Source organism: Camelus ferus, chromosome 15 (assembly GCF_009834535.1).
Source record: "Camelus ferus isolate YT-003-E chromosome 15, BCGSAC_Cfer_1.0, whole genome shotgun sequence".
NCBI lineage: Eukaryota > Metazoa > Chordata > Mammalia > Artiodactyla > Camelidae > Camelus > Camelus ferus.
In genome coordinates, this window is record NC_045710.1 from 25,412,220 (window position 1) to 25,435,587 (window position 23,368).

The following is a 23,368-nucleotide window of genomic DNA, read 5'->3' on the forward strand; positions in this document are numbered from 1 at the left end:
TTAAAATATCTGATATAGTTAAAACCTACAAATGTTGAACATTTTAAAGGATCTAGTAAAATAATGAATGCAAAAAAAATTTTTAAGGTTGTTTTTAAAAAAAAAGCTTTACAATGTAATGTGCTTTCCAAGCAGCAGTTGTTAACCCGAAGGCCCTCTGCACTGGGGAGATGAGCACTCTCACTAAGTGTTGGAGGGAATGTGTGCAGATAAGAGTTTGCAGGAGGCAATCTGGCTATGCGTGTGAAAAAAAGCATACTTTTGGACCCACATTAACAATTCTACTTTTGGAATTGGCCAAAGAAAATCACTGAACAATTGGAAAATTTGGCTAAATGGGAATCCGCTGTAGCTTTGTTTATGACAGTGAAAATATGCAACAAACAAACAAAAAGCCCTAGAAGTATATTAATGTAGCATGATTAAATATAATATAGTACACCCATTCAGTCAAATGAATCCAGTGGTACAAAGTTATCAATCCTCAAGATCAAGATGCTATGTATATGGTTAAGTGAAAAAGCAATGAATTATAAATTAGAATGAATAGTCCACCTTTTGTTTTATACTTTATAGGGGAAAAGAAGCAGTCAGGATGTATAACAAATGTTATTAGTGGTTAATAGCTCAATGGTAGGATTATGAGTAATGCTTCTTTCTTTCTTTTTTAAAAAACCTTGCTTATATTTTCTTACTCCCTGCCCCCCGACCCGCCACCAATACGCATGTATTTGTAAAGAATATATATTAGGAGGAGGATTGCATAACATGGATTCTGGAGCCATACTGCCTGCTTTTGAATCCCAATTTTTCTTTTAAGTAAGTATGGCATTGGGCATCTTATTTAACCTTTCTGTGTCTCTGGTTCCCCATCTGCAAAATGCAAGTAATTATGTACCTACCTCGTCAGGCTGTAGTGAGGATTAGAATTGGTAATAAACCCAGGTAATTAGTCAATATGCACATAGTAAACACCACATGAATTTTGTTTTTCAGTAATTAGGAAAACAATGGAGCTATTTCCATTTTGAGGAAAATGCTAATCACTACTTTAACTTTTCATATGCAAATTAGCAAAGAAGGCAAGATACTGTCATAGATATTAACAGTTTGAAAGTAGGTCTACACAAAACAATAACACTGAAAAGAAAAGCAACTTCCCATTCCCCAATTTACTGCACGAGGCAGCTAAATACACTAGGTTCCAAACCGGAAAGCCGCTCACAGAGCTCTGAGACCTTGCAAATCACACAACCTCCTGTGCCTCTGATTCCTCAGCTCTCAAGTGTAGATGACAGAAGATACTGTAAGGCATTGGCCTTATAGGGCTACTCTGTACGTTACTTAAAATAAGCCATATGAAGTGCTTATTAGCAAGCCCTCAATAAAGGTTAGCAATTATTATTATCACTATTAGTAATGACTACCCTTGAAAATAAGTCTTAGACCCGAATGAGTCCCAGAAAATATCACATATGCGACAACCCCATGAGTAGACAGACTGCCAAAGTGGGACCAACTTAACGATCCTAAGAAGGAAAAAACCAAATATCTGGTCAGGCAGATGCTGCATAGGAATAGGTGTTGAGAGATCGCAGAGCTGGGATTCCGGCTCAAGCACAGAACTTGAGGAGGCACTCAAAGAGAAGGACTCTAAAAATAACAATAGAAAAGGAGAACACCCATTTTATCCACATGGTACAGTGTGTGGTCCTCTGCATTCTGGTCTCCACTTTGTAGGGGACGGAACAGATTCAGAAAGGATGAATACTTTGTTCAGAATTGTGTGTGCATCGCCAAGGGCGGGGGTGGTGGGAGACAGCACCTAGACCAAACCTTAAAGAGAACCTGTATTCTGTGCTCAGCCGTGCCAGCTCTGGAGCAGCTGTTGGCCCTCAGCGAGGCAGGTAAGACAAGAACCCTCCTTAGGAAAAAGGAGTCCAATGACCAGATCCGGAATCCAAGATCAGATGTCTGAGCCCCCAGACTAGGGATCCCCCTGTCTCACTGAAATGGTCCAAGCCTAGAAAGTGAGAATCCATGTATAGGTGACCCTAGCTGAGGGGGAGCAAGGAGATGGGGGGATGAGGGTGAAAGGAGCCAGACTTGTTGTCCTGGTTTCTTTCTTTCCTTTCCTTTTCTTCCTTTCTTTCAAATTTTTTTGAGGGGGGACGTTATTAGGTTTATTTATTTATTTATTTTGATGGAGGTACTGGGGATTGAACCCAGGACCTCATGTATGCTAAGTACCCACTCTACCACTGAGCTATACCCTCCCCCATTTTTCTTCATAGATCTTTCTAGTGTCTAAGAAACATCTTTATAAAACAAGACTTTTTTTTTTTGGAAACTCAATTCTAAGAGTCTGTGTATCTGACTCAAAAGATACCTTCTACATTTCTATTTTCATTTCAAGAAGAGAAAACACGAATAGCATGCACCTCCCAGCGTGTGACTACAGGAGAGAGGCTAGGCCAGGCACTGAATCAGGGCCGAGGGCTCTGACACTAGCAATCTCCCGCCCTCTCATTTCCACTTTCTGCTAGGCTGCTAGGCCCCCAGCTGGGCACTGTGATTTTCAGACATTTTCAACAATTTAGCAAACCCCTCCCATCCAAACCCTTCAACGGCCAATAGAGGGCAGACTGTCTCTTCTTCCAGACCTCCACCAACGCTAGGTTCTGATTCCTTTTCCTTTCAGACCTCTGAGGTGTACCCCTCCCGCCCTCCGCCAGTTTGAAAGACTCTCCTGCCCCAAGGAGCCCTTTCAAGTACTTATTTTTAGAAGCAGTTACTAAAACCTGAGAGAGAAGGGCCACAGATGGGAATGTTCAAATGTCTTTTTATTTAAATATCTTTCTTCCATCTCTCCCTTTTGCAATTCCTGCATGCGTGCATTCTTATAAGTCCTGGCCCCTCCAATGAGCTACAATGTAATGGGGTCAATCAGAGCTATTTAGAGAAAGATTTATAATATAACGTATTTTTAAAATATATTTTATTTATGTATATCAACATTTGTAATCTAATATGATAAATGCCACAAGCAGAGGTACTTACAAAATGCTATAGAACACATAAGGGAATAAGCTCACGATGCTTCCCAGAAGAGGAGGCATTAAACCATTCTCCATGTATGACCCTAACTCTTACATTCGTCCGTGCCTTTCAGGGTCTATGTAATACTTTGCCAGTCTCCTTTCTCCCTTGACCCTCTGTTGTCACCATGTTGGGCCCATCCATCCTCTCTTCTGTATCCTTAGTCTGATCTCTGAAGATGAGGGAATCCCTTTGTGTTTGAGCCCCAGTCTCCCTGTCTTGGCTCTTGGCCACCTTGTGGTCCCTCCTGAGTCCCAGGGAGGGAACAGCTATTTTGTAACTGAGCTCCTAGTTCACACACTGGTTTCAGATAAGCTGTCAGGCCCTTGTAGGTTTCTTCTTTGCTACTAGTTACAGGATTCAAGGAAAGATTCTTATTTTCTCCTTGTTTTTCTCTTAATTCTATAGCAAAGGACCACATGTCATTTGAATTTTCTCAGCTGTTACATCCATCTTAGTCTTAAGAATCTCTGCAGTCCTTTCTAAGATTGACTTGAATTCCCATGAGAAGTCAGCTTTTATCACCTCATGTGTACTTTCCAAGAGGTTCTACCTCTAGAGTTCCAGGAATGATGGATGTTGACCTCCATGTTGTCCCTTGCCTGTGTTCAATCTCTAGCTTTCCCTAATCTTTAATATATTGCCTTTAAAATAAAGTAAACAAAAAAGCAAGACCAGGGCAATGATTATTACTCTCTTTTTTTCAACCTACAGTGGCTTTCTCACTTCTGTGTTTTTTTCCATCACCTGACCTTGGCTTTTCCTGTTGAGTCCTACAATGTTATCTGCTACATTTTAATAACGTCTTTATACTTGCATTTGAACAGAAATATAGATAACCTCCTCTGCAAGAGTGGAAAGGGCCTTTTAACACAGCTCAATGATGACAGTTTGTTGGCAAATCCCACAGTGGAGTGCTAGTGCCTTGTTGGGTTACAAGAAACAAACATGTTTAACAGTATTGTATGTTTTATTTTTCTTGAATTTGCTAATAGAAAATGTAGCATATTTTAAATGATTTTACCACTTAATACTTATAATTTTAGAATCTTAGGGTATGAGGTCCTTTGTAGATCATCTAACCTGACCTCCTACACAATTGCAGGAACTGTCTCTACAACATCCCTGAAAACTAGTCATCTCAACAATTATTTAAGTGCTTCCAGAAAATGGGATGCTCACTCCCCCTTTTCATTGTTGAACGTTTTCTCTATTATCCTCTGATAATCAGTGATAATTAATGAGCCTCTTCCTCTCCTCAGGACCAAGAAATATGATTGGAGAAATGTTCAGTTTTCTGATGCCAGTGACTGGGGAATATTCCACTGGTAACTTTGGCTTTTCGATTCAGGATTAGGGTGGTTAAACCAAAATATTTTAAGTATAAATTTGTTCCACAAACAGAGGATTTCAATGACATCTTTGTTTCCTTTCTCCTTACGCTGCCCAGTTATTAACTTTGTGTTCGTTAGTCATGATTTTCAGATCCACTTAAGTTGCCACCTTCCTGCAGCCAGACCATCTTGGATCAAAAGGTCGGCCGGCCACTCCCATCTCACACCTGCCACAAGATCTGATTTTTTTTTCACACTGATCCAAGTCACTTCTTGTTAATTCACTAATTTTATCGTGGACCGTTACAGAGCCTATCATTTCGAGAACATTTTCTGACAGCTACAGAAGAGAAACAATCCTCACACAATGCATTCTGCATCACTTCAGCTGCTTCTTCACCTGGCTTAACACAAAGAATATATACCCCACAACTTCTTTATTAATCCATTTACAATAAATGAAAAAAATTAAAACCCACTTTTGTCCGTGCGCTTGGGAAAGAAAAGGGCAATGTCAGATGATATTAATGATGCATGAGATATGCCGGTCCAGTCATGTCAAGACTTGTAGTAACCCGGTCTTACTCAAGGGAGAAAAAATCACCTCCACTTTCCATTCGCCCCCTCCCATAATATAGCACCTCGGCAGAGACGGCAGAGCGACAAAACATATATGATGTGGACAGTTAAAATTCACCTCAAGCTACAGTGGCCCCAAACATTCCTCTCCACCCCACCCCCCGGAATATTTACCTAGACCGTTTAAAGCACTTAATTAATTCACCAGCAGCTTCGCTGGAGGCGTCTCGAGCTTCCCGAGACTCCATTACATAATATCTTTTATAAAGTCTATTCCCAGCTCAAGTGGAAGATGGATTCTCATCCAGTTTTGCGGAGGTTCCATGCATGTGCTTCCCTTTCCAGCCAGCGGGTGCTCCAGCCAGGGCTGCAGCAATCCCTTCGGCCCCGAGCTCCGGGGGTCCCCGCCACTCTCCGAACTCAAAACCGGCCCAGGAGGTACAGCCGTCTCGCGTTCGGGGCTCTCAGGCCAGCCACGGTGGCCCCGGGGCCAGGCGGGCGCTCGGGACCCTGCGACTCTCGCGGCTCGCCGGGTGAACCCTGAGCCCCGAGCCGCAGCGCGCCGGCGATGCCCGAGCCGGAGAGGCGCGCAAAGACTCGGCCCCAGGGCCGGCTTGGTGCGCGGGGCTCCGGGAGGCGCAGGAGGAGGAGGGGAGGAGGAGGAGGCGTGCGAGGGAGGAAGGGCCCGGCCGCCGGGGAGCGAGGGCGGGGGAGGGGGAGGGGGCCGGCCGGGCCGGGAGGGGTGGGGGGCAGCCAATGAGCGGCGCGCGGAGGGGGGGGGGCGCGGGCTGGGGAATGAGGTAGGATGGGGGAGGGCGCAGCCGTAGCGGCGGAGGCTCGAGCCATAAACAAGCCCCCGGAGGAGCGGAGCAGGAGTGAGGCGAGCCGGGCTCGCGGAGCGGACGCCGCGGACCTTCTGCTGCGCCACCGCGCCCACTCGGCGGCTCGGGAGGCGGGGACCGGCCCGGAGGCTGCGCCGCCGCCGCCACCGCCACCGCCGCGGGGCCGGCCGACGCGGAGGAGGAGAGAGAGGAGGCGCCGCCAGCCGGGGCTGGAGCCGAGCGCAGCCGCCGCCGCCAGAAGTTTGGGTTGAACCGGAGCTGCCGGGAGGAAACTTTTCTTTTTCCCCCTCCCTCCTGGGAGGAGGAGGAGGAGGGGAAGCCACCGCTGGCGCCAACGCTAGTGGGCTCGGGGTCGGCGCGGCCCGCAGGGGGGGCGGGGGCCTCGCCCCGCGAGGGGAGGCGCACCCCGGGGGCCCCGAGGGGGGCGGCGAGGACCGCGGGCTGCGGGTGCGGCGTCGGCGGCGCGTGTGCCCCGCGCTGGGGAGGACGCCAGCCCCGCTCCCGGCCCGGCTGCGAGGAGGAGGCGGCGGCGGCGCAGGAGGATGTACTTGGTGGCGGGGGGCAGGGGGCTGGCCGGCTGCGGGCACCTCCTGGTCTCGCTGCTGGGGCTGTTGCTGCTGCTGGCGCGCTCCGGCACCCGGGCGCTGGTCTGCCTGCCCTGCGACGAGTCCAAGTGCGAAGAGCCCAGGAGCTGCCCCGGGAGCATCGTGCAGGGCGTCTGCGGCTGCTGCTACATGTGCGCCCGCCAGAGGAACGAGAGCTGCGGCGGCGCGTACGGGCTCCACGGAGCCTGCGACCGGGGGCTGCGCTGTGTCATCCGCCCCCCGCTCAATGGCGACTCCATCACCGAGTACGAAGTGGGCGTCTGCGAAGGTACGACCGCCCGCTGGGGCCCCCTCCCACCTGGCCCGCGCCGCCCCCTCGGCGCTGGCTGCGCCGAACAAAGTTTGGCCGAGACTTTCCCGAGGAGAGAGGGCTCCGCGGGAGGAGGGGCGGCCGCCGCCCCCGGGAGGGAGTCCTGCGTCCTTCTGTTCCCCCTCTCAGCTCTCCCCGACGCCTGGCCAGCCGCGGGCGAGGTTGGATTTCGTGGGTGGGGGCCGGCGAGTGGGGGCTCGCCCCCAGCAGCGCACAGACTCGCACACGTGTGGCCCATCAGGCTGGGGCTGGGTGGGGTGGCCCGGCTGTGCGCCCCGAAGTGGGGGCGCCGCGGACAGGGGGCACTGCGGAGGCTGTCGCGAGCCCCTCGGGGAGTCCAGCCCCTGCCGCCCTCCCCGCACTAGCGCAGTGTGGAACCGAGTGCTGCACCGCGTTTACGAAGTCCATTTTCAGCTGGCGGAGGAGACGTGTCTCCAGCTCACACTCCGTGTGTGACTCTTTTTATTATTTTTTCCTTGCGCTTTTCCTTCACCCCCTTCCTCCTCCTGCGCATATAAATCAATTTCAGCTCCGGAATATGTCAGCCTGAGGGAAGTTACATACGGTGGATACTCATTTATTTGCCTATTGAAAACGGTCAAAGGCTTTCTCTCCTGAACGAAGGGGTGGGGGTGGGGGGCGAGGGGCTTGCACGTGGGAGTGAAAAGTTGTTCGTATTAGTAGCTGCTTTTTAAGATTAGATACCCGCATGTTTCCAATCGTGTTGCCGGTTCCTTCTTTTCATGTAATAGCGAGGATTGTTCTGCTGGTTTCTCCACTAAATATGGTGCACCACGGTGTCTGGGAGGGAGAAAGATTAGATTATTGGAGCCTCCCTCGTTGGGAGAACCACTGTTGGTGGGTGTCGGCCTTAAGCCCTGCCTACTGGCCTCGGCGTACCTGGTGTGGTGTGGGGTCTACAGAGAGGCAGTGAGTTGTTTTTATTTGGCTAATGGGCAGGACTCAGCACCAGTTAAAAGGGGGGTCCCTGCTGGGGCTGACGTTGGGGCGATGATGCTGTTCCGGGGCATCCTGGTATATGAGCAGAGCGCAGCAGCTGTACTTCTGGAGGAACGGCGAGGAGGAGGGACAGGCGCCCTCTGCCCCGCTCCCTTCCCTATTACTCACAGCTGGCACTACGGAGACCAGGGAGGGGTTTATTCTGAAACATCCTTACGTGAGTCTGTGTTTATTGTGCTGGAATACTGAGAAAGGAGGAAGCTACCTTAAGGATAAACTGGGTCTATTAAAAGGCTTCCATACTGTGATTTTCTTTACACACACGCATATTCATTGATATTTGCAGTTTTTAAAGTTTGGACAGTTCTGGAAAATCAGGGAGGCCTTTCTGGTTTGGAAGCTAGTGGGCAGTAATGAGTGGAGGGAACTCTTGGAGGGAAGTGCACTGTAGCATCCTTAGGACATTGGGTTAGAAGAGTTTGTTTGCCTCAAGTACAAAAGCCTCTCACCTGGTGTCAAGTCCCATTTTATATCCTGTTTTTATTTCTTACAAAAAGAAAAGTAGCCAGGAGATTAACTTCTGATACAGTTTTATGTGTTCGACTTTGGGAATCCTGAATGAGTTGGACCAAAAGATGCATCTCTGAATCCTGCCACTTGTAGTGTCTAATTAGCTTAAGCCAGCCTCCCATAAATCTAAAAAGCACGAGCAACTAAAACAAGGTTAAATGTGGTGGAAACTGCTGTGCTCTGAGGACTTGGCGAGGGTCTAAAGACTCTAACCTTTGTTTTGTTCCTTTGTGATAGATTTCTGGTGAAGGAAATGTGGTGCTCAGGGAACATTCACGGGAATCAAGTGTTTTGGCAACAACATTCTGGTGTCATAGTATAGAGTTATTTTGGCAGTTTGTTGGTGAGCTTCTCATTCCTCTGAAATGATGTGATCCCTCATAGCTTCATTTCTTCTGGAAACACCCCACGCACTTAGTATTAGCCTTGAAAATGCTTGGAAGTGTTTATTGCCATGATGGTATCTCATTTAGTTTTCTCTAGCAACACTTCCCAGTTAGCTGGCCTGTTTTCAGCTACTGAAATTGTGTGCTCAGGGCATTTTTTTAAATCTAATTTTGTTTTAAAAAATTTTAAAAGCAGCAGTTAAATTGCATTCTAAATCTATGAACTCAGTGTTACAGGGACAGTGTTACCTGGAGTGGTATAACAGTTGGATTTAGGTATTTCCATAGGAGGTCTACAATTTCAGGTGTTTTCACTTTACTACAAGATTTATGGAAAACACAGGCTAAATGAGTAGCTTTTTTTTCCTTCCTTCTTAAGAATTAGAGGAGTCAGTCATTCCATGGCAGTAATTATCTGGAGGGTTCAGACTTTCTCTTTTGTTTTCCTGTTACTTGGCAAGAGATTTCTAAATGGCCAAACATTCCCCTCAGTTTCCATTTTTATTCAGAAATTCACGCATGATTATCATAACTAACAGGAATGGGCATTGATACATTTTATTCATGTTGAGGTCTCTTTTGCTGCAAATTTTGCACTAAAATGACCCCTACTGGTTGTATCTGTTAATGAAAACTCTTTTTTGAAAGTTCTTATTTAGTTGACTATACTGAGAAAACATACTGCATGGTGTAGAAATGTTATCATGACTAATCTACCTGCTTTCGATGACATAATTTAAATACAAATTACACTGCTCCACTTGCCAACCTGCAGTAATTTTTATTTATATCACTCCACATACTGGCTTTATGGGGGGGAAAATCGTGTTTTTAACTGCAGTTCAGAAAATGAGTTAGATAAATCAGGGGCAGAAATGGACTTCTTCCAAATTGTGGCTCTCTGCTGTAGGTTTTTAAGGCACCATGGCACATAGTAGGCTCTCACTGAATGTGTATTAAATACATGGATGAACAATCTACTCCATAGAAAGAACATTGAAGAAAAAATATTTTCTGAAAGGTTAAATGATGTGAAGAGTTGGATCCTGTGAATTGTCTGACACGTACACTTGGACATCTTTTTAGCATCATTTGGATTGTTACGAAGTAAATCTGATTGAATTCCTTAAAAAATTATTTTTGGTTACATGAGTTTTAAAGTTGAGCTTAGAGCCAGATACCTAAGTTTTTCTGGCCCCTGGGATCAGTGTACAAGCTCCTTTCCCATTTCCACCAATCTGTGGGTCTTCCTGTTGCCCTTTGCAGCTTACTAAGTGGCCCGCGCCTTGGTTAGGCTGTCTGCCTCTAGGTAAATAGCCTAGAAGCCAGAGAAATAAGTTTGGATTCTGAACTCCTGAGGGAGAAGACTGGATGGGAGACCTCTCAGTTGGTGAGGACAGAGAGATCTGGAACCTAATGGACACTATTGAATGGCTTTGCTCTGAGAACTTTGTTGCATCAGAGCCAGGTGATCGCGATCACAGATAAGCACCACCCTTTTTTTTCCCTCCTCGGTGATTATTTACTCAGTGGCTTCACGTTTATGGAACTGAACTTTCTGTGTTTTCACCACTGCCATCCAGAAACTCTTTCAAAACACACCCCTTTTATTCTCCCCAGGTATTTTAGTGTTTCCTCCCACCCACTTCTCATGGAGCAGTGAGCAGAACTGAGGATATGTGGTGGGTACTTACAGCAAAGAACAGAATGTTGTCTTCTGAAACTGTTGGCATTAGAAGGTTATGGTTTCTGTTCTAATCAGTGGAACACAGTCACTGGAGATGATGGCTCCTTGTGGAGGTTCTGAGGTGGTGCCCCGGAGAGCACCTGCAGGAGGCCAGGGGATGCACCAAGCCCTTTGGTTGTGCACCAGCCACAGAGGATCTCTCATCCCTCTGTGACGTAGGACTTGGAGTGCAGAGTCCTTGGGTTTTTAATTTTTACTAATTACGTAGAAGAGGGGGTCAGGAAGGGTTAATACTCCTGTATTGGCATTAGAAAAATGAAAAAACCCAGGGTTCCTTGCTTTTGGAGGAAGGTGTTTCATTTTTCATCTCAAAAGTCTTCAGGCCGAGTGAGCCCTGAGATGCCAGAAACAGAAGCAAGCAGAGGGCTGACCAAATCACATTAACACGGCCTGGGAAGAGGAACCCATGTAAGTAAACAAGGAAATAATTAGTTCTTCCCCAAAGTAAATATTGACAAAACATGGAGAGACTATTCACTGCACATACACAAATGACAGGACTTGGTGACCTTCACTTTGACTGTCGAGCTTACAGAATCCTCAGTCATTGAGGAGTCTAGTCACATACAACACTTGGCAAAGGGCAGATGAATTGCATAGCACCAGAAAGGCAAAAAGAGCGAGTCTAGAGATTTTGCTGCCATTAACACATATTGAACGTAATCAGGAGAATCTACAAGCAGTATGTTGGCAATGCAGTGGTGAACAGACAGGTTAATTTGTGAAGAAAACTATCTGAATAATTCTTAGACTTTGGGCATTAAAACCAGTTGTAGGAGGTGTTATCCATAGGGTGCAGGTTTCTGTGTTCGGTGTGGCTTGATTAAAATGCAATGATCTGGATGAACAAGGGAACAGTTTGGGGATGCGAGGGACAGGAATTATGAAGTTGGGGGGAATAGATAAAAGAGATGACCCTAGAAAGATAGTGGAGTGGGAGGACTAAAGAATGACAAATGGGAGAAGGGAAAAATATTGAATTCATCTTAGAGCAACTATGTCATCCTTTGAAGAATAATCCAGAACACATTCCAGACATTAATTTTGAAATTCCTGAAAAATGTGGGTGTGTTTAACATCATTCAGGCTATGGCACTGACACGAGAAATGGCAGTGCCGTTTTAGTGTGTAAACACCACTGGGTAGGAGACGGTGAGATGAGTGGAAGGTGAAAATATTTGGTGAAGCAGGTACCTGTAACATCACGTTCCCTATGGCACGTGCAGGATCAGGATTTTTGGAGATACCCCAGTAAAGCTCAATTAATTATTTGAGGAAGAAACAGTGGACTAGCCAAGCATGCATGAATAACAGACTGAAAGCTTTCCTTCTCAGAGGTCGAATTCTCCAAGCTGAATTTTTAAAGCTCTGACTTGTCTCTGCATAGAAATCAGTCACTCATTCATTGATCTTCTGCTATATACAAGGCCTTCTGCTAGGATGGGGGTGCTGGGAAGCCTCAGACCTGTTTCCTACTCCAAATACTATTTTAATCAAGATGAAGGAGACAGCCAGACCTTAAAAAGTCTACACAACAGTATGAGTTCAAGCCAGGTAGAAGTGATTTCTCAGCTCTGTATATAAGATTAGTTGGTGAGTGAGATATGTGGTTAAACTTTGTCCTAGGAATCACAGGGTCTGTGATGATCTTTACAGGCTCTGGTGGCTGAAAAGGAGAATTCAAATTTCATCTAGATTTAAAAGTGTAAGAACACCCTGTTGGTGGGGGAAGGGATCCTACCCATGCTTAGAGCTTGTGCGATACACATCAGAGTGTTTCCCAACATCTAAGAATGAGGCTGCACTCGTAACGCTCCACCAGCTGTGGTTCGAAATGGCAGGTTTCCTTTTGGGAGTGATTTTCTTTCTGTTCTAGCCTGTTCCACTAGTCAGATGAGCGGGGGTGGTGAGCTGAAGGTGTCCCTTTATCAGCATCTCCTGATTTCACCCACTCTTTACTACTTGTCCTGGCCAGTTAGCCTGATCAAATCATGGAAAACTGCTGTGTTTAGACAAGACCTCTGGGTCTCATGGACAGAGTGGTTGAATATACTTACATTTAATTATGCCCTCAAGGTAAAGCGCTGGTTAGTGTTCATTTTAGGCCCACATGAAAAAATAAATCAAAAGAGATTCCTATTTCTAATGTAGTTACTAAATGAACATGGTTCAGTTCCTTACCTCCTGCCCCCAACCCCAATTAAGTCTCCATGTGAAGTACTTAAACCTCAGTCCAAGAGTATAGTGGTTAGAAACTTGGTTTCTGGGGTCAAATCTGCACTCTGCTTCTGTGCATCTCAGTTTTCTCATCTGTATAGTGGGGTTAATAATAGGGTGGTATAAGGACTCAGTGAATACAGCCCTATGAAGCACTTAGAAGAATGACTAGCACACGGTAAACACTTAACGACAACAAAGCTGTTAACCATACAGTAAAACAGCTTGACGTGGGCTCATTCTCTTGTTCTGTTTACTCCTCTTCTACCTGAGTAATCGATTATCAGTAGTTACGGAGTTTGGGCTCTTAGAAAGGGAGCAAATTATTATTGAGTTCAGGTCCCCTCCTCCCTCCTCCTACCCCATCACCATAAATGCATTGAGTTAAAAACTGATTTAAAGGCCCCTGAAGCTATTTGCTACCTTTCCTCCTGATGCCCATTTGTTGTGCTTTGTCTACATAATTTTCACAACATTTGTATATTTTGGGTAAAAATAAAGAATTGGAAGGTTTTGCATTAGTCATAAGAATTCTAAGTGTAACCATTTATCTGTGGGCAAATATTTCATTTGGGGAAGAAGGGGGCACCTAAACTCACTATAATTGCCAGTGTACGTTTTCCTTCTCATCATATTCTGGAGGAAGAATTTGCTCTAAGCCCCTGGAGTGTCCACACCCGTGGTCAGCACAGGATGTGGCCTGCCTTGGGCTGAGGAAACAGCTTGTTTTGCTGCAGCTCACCTCTTCCCCCGTCCCACCTCCTGCCGCTTTTGGTACAAACTAGGCCATTCCTCCACTTCTTTCTAGTCTGACCTGTTTCCCTGCCATCCTTTACCCACAAGTATTTACTGAGCAGCTGCTGTGGGGCTGGTCTTTGTGCTGTTAACTTCTCTAAGCCTCAGTTTCCCTAGTTGTTAATTGTAATGGGTGCCACCTGTGTTTGCTGCGAGGATTCAATGAGATAAAACTGTGCTTCTGAAGTTTTAATGTGCACGCAAATCACCTGGGGATCTCATTCAACTTGCAGGGTGTGGTGCAGTAGGTCTGGGTGGGGCTTGAGATTCTGCAGTTCTGAAAAACTCCCAGGTGATGCTAATGCTGCAGGTCCCAGGACCACACTTGAAGTAATGGCTAGTGCAGGTAAAGCGTGTAGCACGAGTGTGGCGTATGGTCGGACCTGACAGTGTTACCTGCTGTTCTGGTAAGTATTTTTCAACCAAAATAAGTAGGATAGTGGCCCTGCTTTCACAGAAGCCATGGTCTGAAGGCTGGCAGTGAAAACTGGGAAAATCGACGGTTTTCTTGCAGCCGTGACGGTTACTTGCAGCTGTGAAGTCCTGACATAGAAAGTGCTGAGCATCTCAGGAGCAACTGAGAGGGGTCCTAACTCCGACCCTGACTCCAGGAAGGATCGGGGGCTTCGGTAACAAGCCAGGCTTAGGGGTCTCTTCGCCTCCCTCCTCCTTCCCACTCTATGCAGGGTGTTGTAGAGAAAGAGAATGGGCCTTGGGGCCAGACAAACCTATGTTTGAATCTCAGCTCTTGTTATTTTTCTCCAACCGTGAACAACCAGCTTGCCTAATTGTTTTGGGCTCCAGTTTCCTCATTTGTGAAAATGGGATATTAGTAGCTTTCTATCAAGGAAGTATTGTAGTGAGGATTGGAGAGACTTATTACATATATGTATATGATTACATGTACATGTGTGTGTGTGTGTGTGTGTGTATGATGGTTCGTGTAGTTCCTGGTACCAAATAGATTTTTAAAAGATAATTAATTCTAATCGCCATTCTATTTTTCATCCTTTCTCATTTTTTTGTTAGCTTTCTTTCTGTATAAGCTTTAAAAAAATCTGCTTTGTGGACATACTCACATCTTGACCATACTTCACTAAGTCTCTTTGACAGGAGACTCCAGGAATTCTGGTCTCAGATGTTTGTCAGAGAGAAAAAGACTGGGAAGTACTGAGAACAAGGGGCTGTGAGTCCAGGGTCTCTGGAACAAAAAATCCCTTCCCTGGTTTGACCCAGTATGACATATTCTTAGTCCTTTCAGTGTTTCAGGAGAATGTGGACATCCACTTGATTTTGTGGTTTGAATCCTTACTTCCAGAGAGCTATTTCAAGTTAATATTTTTTAAAAGGTGACATATCTTAATATGGATGGCATATGGTTTCCTGAAAGTGCATTACGTTTCCTTTTGTCGTGAGGCGTTGTCTGTCGGTTTCCAGACATGGCTGGAGACATCAGAGACCCTGGGAGCTTCACCAAGGCAAGCTGGGGATCCAGGAGGAAGCAGCAGCAGCCTGCCGGCTCAGAGACGGGGTGGGCTTGGCAGCGAGCAGGAGATGGGGTGCGGCCCAGAGTACATCTGCCTTGCTTTTCTTGATCCGATGTGTTCCGTCCGTCTTTCACGTGGGCTAATACTGCAGCTTTACTGTGGATTTGTATTGTAGTTTCTCTGTCTTTGTGCTGTGGTGGAAGACTAGAAAAGAATGCCTTGAATTAAAACACCTGACCCTCTTATCTCTTTGGTTCCTAGTGTAGGTGTGGTCCCACTTCAGGAAGACCTTTCCTTCATACCTAGTAACTTTTCTTTCATACCTAGTAACATCATTTTCATCCAGTAAATAAGGGCTGAGGACTCATGAGGCATATGCTTTATATTGTCTGTTACGGAACAAGGAGAAAGAACATAATGATGATACTTGGAATTAGTAGTTTGCAACTCTTTTTATTTTCTTCTTGACAGCCAAACCTTATCATCACACAGTCGAAACTGAGTTTTGTTTTTTTTAAATAGAAACTCTTTTTAGTAACTGTCACTGTAGTGCTTCTATCTTTCATCAAGAGTCCTAGTGTTCAAACATGTAAACTTACAAGCAAGATGAGATGAACTTCCAAATTCCAGGGTTTCGTGGCAGTGTATATTTGTCAAATCCAAAAAGAACACCCTCATTTTAAAATATCCTGGGAACATATGTCTTACAAACATTTCAGAAAGAAAATTGGGTGTTCATTGTATTTTAAGGTGTTGTCATTTTACATTTCAAGTTCCTGAGAGGAGAATCTGTAGAGTCTGCTCTTTGGGAATTCTAGTGAAGCCATCAGCAGCCAGCCCCTGTGGCTCTGGCAAGGTTGAAAGAAAGGTATAGGCTGTAACTGGAGACTACGCCTGTCTTATTTAGCATTTCAAAACAAAAACCATAAACAAACATCTCAGACTCAAAACAGAAAGGAATTTCTGGCAGGGCACAATGAAACCTGAGCCTGCAAAATCCTGGTCTAGGAGAGGTAACTTATTTAGCATCTCATCCAAGGGCCACAAGCAAAATGGTTCACAGCTGTGATAAAACAAAAGGTATCTTCATATTGAAGGCTGGTGATACCTCTTTTTTTTTTTATTTTTTTATTTTTAAGACTCCAAAAGACCTGCCACAATAAGGCAAACTATCTTGAGAAAGTGTGGCCTGAACAGGACTTTTAATATTAAGAATTAGTTGGACTAAAGGGGAGATGGGTATAGCTCAGTGGTAGAATGCATGCTTAGCATGTGTAAGGTCCTGGGTTCAATCCCCAGTACCTCCATTAAAATAAATTAGTAATTAATAATTTAAAAAAAAGAATCAGTTGGGCCACTTCAGGCCTGTAAGGTGTGAGGAACCGTGTGTACAGGATGTGTTCACTCAGTCCCTCAGCACGTATGTTTATAATTCTGCAGAGGCAGAACATCCCATCATCTTGTCAGATGCAGATCTTGAAAACCGTTCCTCACTTTTCAGAGTTGGGCTCTTTGCCTTTTTAAAGGTATGGGCATTTACTTTCTAAGGCAGGAAAAAGGAATAGATTTTAGACACTTATCTCTGAAAGCCAAAGTCAAAGAATTTTTAAATAGTTTGAGAAAGATCAGGTTTGCTGTGTTTCAGAACCACTGAGCTCTTAGGTGTCAGGCAGGTTTTAGGAAAATTTATTACCACCGTCACTGATGTTAAAATGAAAGGCCAAATAAATTTCCATATTTTAATCAAAAGACTGAATGGATTTCTATAAATCCTCGCTTGTTGCAGGATGGATTTAAGGCTGCTCAGAAACGTAAACTTTACAAAATTCTTGCAGATGAGAATAGTATGATTAAGGAGAAACAAGAGCCATGGTTTCCGGATGTTCCTTCATCCCTTAATAGCTCAGTAACTGAAATAAAACCACCTCAACTTCCCTTGACTTGATTTTTGCCTTAATTTGTCAGAAGAGAATTAAGTAATTAAACCTACCTGAAGGCAGGGGTACTGAACCAGCTGATATCATAAGGCCCTTCTGCTCAGAAGATCAGTGTTTTTATGACCTAAAAGTGTGGGGCAAGAGTCAAATATTACCTCGTGTTTGCAAAGCCAGGGAAGGAAGAAGTGGTACCGTCTGCATGACTGTCCCAGGTGCCCATGGATGCGAGGGCTTGCAGGAAGAGATCGCGAGTTCTCCCATAGTTATGTTTATTGTGAGGTGTTGGAGGCAGCAAAATACAGTTTTCGGGAAGTTAGTGGCATCTTTTAAACGCCAGCAACCTTTAAGCTGTATTAACTGTGGCCTGGTCTGGATTCAGGGGAGAATTTATGCCTCTCTTTTATGTCTCTGCTGGCCTGCTGCCTTCACTCTTTCTCTATTTTCTCATTTACTTAATTAGTTATTATGACTGTGAGGTAGGTAGGTGACAGATCCTGCAAAGGGAGAGGCTTGAGCAAGGACAGGCCAAAACTTGCCCAAATTCACATGCTCATTTCTGCCCCTGACACTAGGAGAGAGTTGAGTGATTGCTGTTCTTCCTAATACTGCAGGCAGCAGCCAAATTCTCAGCATTCTTTTACCTTTGCTGCTGTTTTCACTTGCCAGGGAGTTTCCTTAAGGAGCAGACTGAATTTAAAGGCACATAACATAACATCCATGAAAGGAGGGGCCCTGGCCACACTGGCACTTGGGTGCCTCGCTAGGGACCTGCTGCACGCTGTGACAGTCCCTCTGCTCCGTGTGTCCCTGAGCCCCCAGACCACGAAGCTCTCTGCCTGGATTTGAGACAGATCTTCACTGAATGTGCTTCAAGTCCAGGCTAACTGTGAAGCTTGGGAGTTGTCTCTTAAGGTCTAGAAACGTCACCCTCCCTTTGCATGATGTCCCCTGACAGGGCGTGGCACAGAATTAAATGGTATGGACCTATGGCCCTGAAACTTGATGTAATACGTCTGATTCCAAAGTATGTGGCGTTTCGCCCCGCTTGCAGTGTACACCAGCAGTCAGCCTGCTGTGCCTTGGGATATTACATTTTGGCCAAGATCAGCCTTCCAGAATGAGGTGCTAGTTAATTCCAGTCGGGCATTTATTTGTTAATAAATCTGCTGAATGCTAAGTATTTCGTTTGGGAGTGTGTGACAGGAGAGAAGTCAGCAGCTAATCGTTATGTAGATCCCTTCCATAATTCTCACTTTTTTTTCTTGGTTTTGATTCTCACTTCCAGTTCAGTTACCTAAGCCACCAATCCCTAGCAATATGAACTTACTTAATTTTCAGTTTTCTATCCTATTTTGGTTTTTGCTTCCCAAGATTTTTTTTTTTCTCCAATCTGGAAAACTTCTTTAAGTCTGTTAGTAACTGGGTAGACATTTTATATTGTTAAACGGAAAACACTTGTAGTGGAGTGCTATGACTTGCTCTGTCTTTCCTTCTTCTTTTCTTTTTTTAAGGATAATATCAAAAGTTAAATCCTCTTCCGGATCTTATCCTCTCTCTGGCAGGGTAGATTTCTGGATAGCTAATAGTGGTGGTGTCTGAAATAGCCATTGGGGCAGGGCAGGGGGGTGGTGTTCATTTACTAGCCGGAGCTTTTGCCTAAAGAGGTTCTGCTTTGCTCTTTGCTGTATCAATAGGTCTTTACTTGGTTTTCTTCCTGCTTGGTTGGTGCTTATTAGCTTAAGAACTTTTAAAACTGCAGGTGCAGTAAGGAAAGGATGAATGCCTGGGGCGGTGGAGATGGGGGGGGCACTTCTCTCTTGGAAGCAGCCAAAGGGTTCAGTGTGCATTTGCTGCCATGAGTCTTTTCAAAGGTCCATTTGGTTCCTCTCATGTCCACGTCTTTGCGCTGTGGTTGGGCTCTCCTTCCCTGATGAATCCCTGCCACGACCCCGTGTGGCTGGACCTCACATGCCCTGAAAGCCATTGGAAAGGCATGCGTACCAGCATCTTCCCATTTGCCACCACATCCTCCACAGCCTGGTTGCATGCAGCTCTCCGGCTGTTGGTAACTCAACTATTAAGAGAAGTTGGTGCCAAGCATCACATCCTCGGTGTGGACCCCTTCCAATAATGGTGTCTGCACTAATAGGCTGGCAGAAGAGTTCTGTAGAAATGTTTGGAGGGGGAGCAGTGTTTGCCAGCACATAAAACTCGTTTGACACTGTGAAATACGATAATATGGATCAGAAAGTGATAAAACTTCAGGAAACAAAGTTCTTTTCAAGGTTGTGATAGACTTGCCGGCTTAAAAAGATGTGCCTAGGATGGTCAAATATATCTGTAGCATCAGCACCTGGCCCCTGGCCCAGTTACAGGTGTGACTTTGAGAGACAGGAAGCTGTGATAATGCCTTCTTTCAAGATGTAGGTAACTTTGGGCCTTTGGATGTAGAGGGAGTGTGTGCACGTATTTGTGTGTGTGTTCAGTTGCTGAGGGCACAACACAAGGAATACTCGGCATTGTGTTACAGATGTGCTGAGAACAACTTGCATGCTTGAAGCAAATTAAGTATACTATCTACTCTGTAGATCAGCAAACTGAAAATGACTTCTTAATAAAGATGGTGCATTGTTTTATTACATTTGGAAAAAGCAATTTTAATTAAAGTGCTTTGGCTTTTAAACTGCCTGGTTAACTGGGATATCTGTATATGGACAAATAGAGCTCAGGAAAATTACTGATTTCATTACCTGGTGATAGAGACAAAAATTTTACTATCCTTAAGGCCATGTGGGGTGATTTACAGTAGATTATCACTAAACCTGGTGTTTGGCCTTACATGGGAATTTTAGATGTGATAGCAGAATAGCAAAGCAGGAATTTAGGGTGAGAAATGGAACACTTCTGTAGGGGAAAAAAAGCAAAATAAAAGAGGCCAGAAGTGTTTTTTGTTGGAAGGAAATGAAATCATTTTTGAAGACTATGTTGGGAAACGATGAGCCCCCAACAACCAAGTTTATTGACTGTCAGTCTATTCAGGAAACCGTATTCGATGCTTTGGAAAGGGAATGGAGAAGGACTCTCTGCCAATAGAGTTCTGGAAAACTTGAGGGAGATAAAGTATTGACATGCTTTAATAACATAAAACGTGTCCAAAAGAAATATATAATTACAGCTGCATTTGGCACTGAAAATAGTCCATGTATTATATTTTTTAAACTGTGCAAATATGTGAGCATGTGCCCTTGCGTCAGAAATGCTGGTGATACTATTTCTTGAGAGAATGGAAAAGTATAAGATATTAGGAGCTACAAAAGGGGAAAGTGAAGGATGACTCGCAGGAAAGATGGACAGTGAGGTTTTTTGTTTGTTTGTTCAGAAGGGATATATTTCATGTATGTAATGATCCCAACTTTACTTTTTTAAAAAATAGTCTTAGTATAATAAGCGTTTAACTTCCCATAGAGTTTTAGTAATTTGCATGTTATTAGTAAAAGCCCACAGGTAAAGGAAAATTTGACTCCTAAATTTCATACCTGCCTATAGTTTATTTCAACTTTATCTTGGACAAAGCCCCTTTGAAAACTCAGAAAATTAGGAGGTATGTTCGACACACACCTCCTAATATCTGCTGCCACTAAAGGTGTAGGGGCAAAGCCAGTCACTGGAAAATGGGTGTGGTGTTGGCTTTCAGATTCCCGAAGTTATCCGAACAACCTTCAAAATGTGTTCCCATCCTCCGACGCTACCATTTTAGGCTGCTTCCTTTGTGAAGCCTTCCTGCCTGCCCAGGAAAAAGTAATGCCACCCCCTCAGCCCCACCACCCCCCTCAGGGCCCTTAAATAGCACCTTCTCCCTCCCTCGTTAGAGCACTTTTCACTCTGCGTTAAGAGTTCACATTTCTGTCTCCGGGCCTCATTGTGATCCACTTGAGTGCCAGGATTGTGTGTTATTCTAGCGCTTGGCACACAGGAAGAACTCAATGAGCATTTGTTGACTAAATCTGGACTCAAGGTCATCCAAGATATTATATAAAAACTTTTCCATCCAAACAGTTTGGTCTGCATTGTGGAAACTGAAACAAACGACACTTACCTGTAAAGAGAATCCCAGGGAGAAGTCATATTGTTGGCAGAAGGCAGCTCAGAACTGTCCGGGTCCTCTCCTTCCCCTCCTCTCCCTCCTAATTTTTCTTAGAATCTATTATTTTAAAATTTTGCTACAGTGGGTTAGTTTCATCTGTGTTTATTTTTGCTAATATTTAAAGGTAATTTTTATCCGTGGGGACTTTTCTTCTTGCCAGTTTGTCATAAAGGTGTCGTCTTTCATTTGCCAAGCCTTCATCGGCTTGTAAGAATTTCCTCGTGGGTGGCTGCTTATAACTTTCTCCTTAGCACCAGGGGCAGTTGGGATGCTGTGGTGATCAGTTGCTTGTAAACAGCTGACAAACAATTGTGAATTACTTTATAGACACACTTCATGTGACCATATGAATAATGATGATGATAAAACAGATTTCTGGATTCTCAGTGAATCTAGGATTGGGTCTTAAACATGAATGTTGACTAATGAGGAGGGAGTTTAACAAACATGTATTGTACGCGCAGTCTGTGAGCCTGTGCCAGTGAATGACGCAGCCCGTTTACTGCTCCAGGTGATCTGCACATGTCCGCAGGAATTTAACTGTACAGCGTCTTTGGGGAAGGAAATCCTAAGCCAACAACATGAGGGTGGAAGTGTGTGACTGTGAATAATAAAAATGCCTCACAATGGCTTGCACAGGAAGTCCGTAGGAATGCAATATAAGGAATTTTAAAAAGCAAAATCCCATTTGGATTTACTCCAAATCCTATGACTTCAGGGACTGAGGAATTCTTGATGACTAATGGCTGGAGTCCCAACTTGTTACTGAGCAGTGTGTAGTTGTTTTTCCTTCAGCGCTAGTCATGAACTTGTTTGTTTGTTTACTTTTCTAAAGGTCTTAAAGTGGTTGGCAAACTGAGGCAGTATGACACGACACACTTAAGGATACAACAGCCAGTTGCAACCTTTGGGTGACACATTTGGCACTAAGCTTTTGCTTTTCAACTGGGAAAGAAGAGAGATTTGGCCAAGATAAAGTAGACCGGGTCCTAAACAGCAGATACAGAATTACCCTGAGTATAAGCTTGGGGACCCAAACCCTTTTATCACTTTAGGGAATGTGCTCAGAGAGCCCTGTTCTCTTGGGGTAGGTTGAATTTTGATGTCTCTGCTACAGCGTGGCCTGTTTAACTTTCCTGCCTTTTAAGAATCTCATCTCGCAACCTGATGGTAATTGTTCATCATGTGGGTGTCATGAATTGGTGGCTTTCCAGTAATAAACTTTGGAGCCTTTTATTCATCAGCACTGGTGGCTATACATGTTTTGGGAAGGGGGAGAAGGGCGAGCTGGAACTGATTGCTAAGTTAGAACGCTTAGTTGGCAATGAAAAGGGAAGTTTCTAAACGAGGTAATTCTTTGAGGGTCCACTTGATTTTCCTCTAACTCTTTAATAATAATCTTTTTAACTTTCATGTGGCTTCATTACTGTTGAAAGCTTAAAAGTCAGCTCCCAGACCCTGGGGGCAAGTATGTTCTCCTTGGAGTGTTGTGTTCTCTTCGACTTTATCAGCAGAGGGAGTGTTTGACTTAACAGGACTGCTCTAGTTAGAGATGTGTGCATCTCAAAACCTGTGCTTCCTCAGTTAATTTCAGGTGGTAGGTGAAGGACCTAGAGCTGTCCTTGCTGCTGGAATAGCACATTTACCCTTGGTCTTAAATAAAATAGATGAATGGAGGCAGAGGACTGGGAAACACACTTGAAGGAGGGTAGTGCTCCTCAGGTCATAAGCCAAGGTAAACAGTCCTTGTAAATGAAAAATAGACTTCCTGGAAGGCAAGAACCAGAGAAGAGGGTGTGAACTGCGACCAGCAAGTGCTGTGTCCAGCTGTACGGGCAGCCACACTGCCCTGAGTCCTGAAAAGAGCCTCACAGAGCTATTGTGGGGGAAGTCAGTTTCTTGAACTAAACTCTGACCAGCTGTTTGGCCTACAGCTGGATTCTGAGACAGCCCTTGGGGAGAAAAGGTCACTTTTGTGCTAGAGAAAGCAAGCAGATGGGCTCTTAGGGGTAGAGACAAAGTTGCCGGTGACCTAGAGAAGCCTTGCAGGGGAGCCAGTGGATCGGCAGCATGCAGTGGGCAGGTGTCCCGGAGTCTGCAAGTGTGATTTAGAGTTAATGGAAACAGACTCTGTCTGTCTGTCTTTTGTTACAGTATAAAACTATGTCATTGCAGTGGACATCTATGCACACATTGCAGATTATGTGTGCATGTACTTATAGGCACATGCATATATGCAACATGCATATCTGTTAAAAAAAATTCCTCATGGGGTCAGCATTCTTGTCCTGATAATCCATCTCTTTATGTCCATTCTTCTGTGATGATGGCATTTTCTTCTAATTTGAGCTGTTAG

The 23,368-nt window shown here is 44.8% G+C and overlaps 1 protein-coding gene across 4 annotated transcripts in view; it reads left to right on the forward strand.

Moving 5' to 3' along the window:
* Window positions 1-6,208: 6,208 nt before the first annotated feature.
* Window positions 6,209-23,368, forward strand: part of CRIM1 (cysteine rich transmembrane BMP regulator 1) — a 186,692-nt gene continuing 169,532 nt past the window's right edge. For 3 of the 4 annotated variants that reach the window (XM_032497336.1, XM_032497338.1, XM_032497335.1), the window contains exon 1: window positions 6,249-6,727. In XM_032497336.1, the coding sequence (XP_032353227.1) occupies window positions 6,397-6,727 (331 nt within the window). In that variant the 5' untranslated portion in view covers window positions 6,249-6,396. Of the gene's footprint in view, window positions 6,728-23,368 lie in introns of all 4 variants that reach the window. The other variant, XM_032497337.1, reaches the window with a different exon arrangement.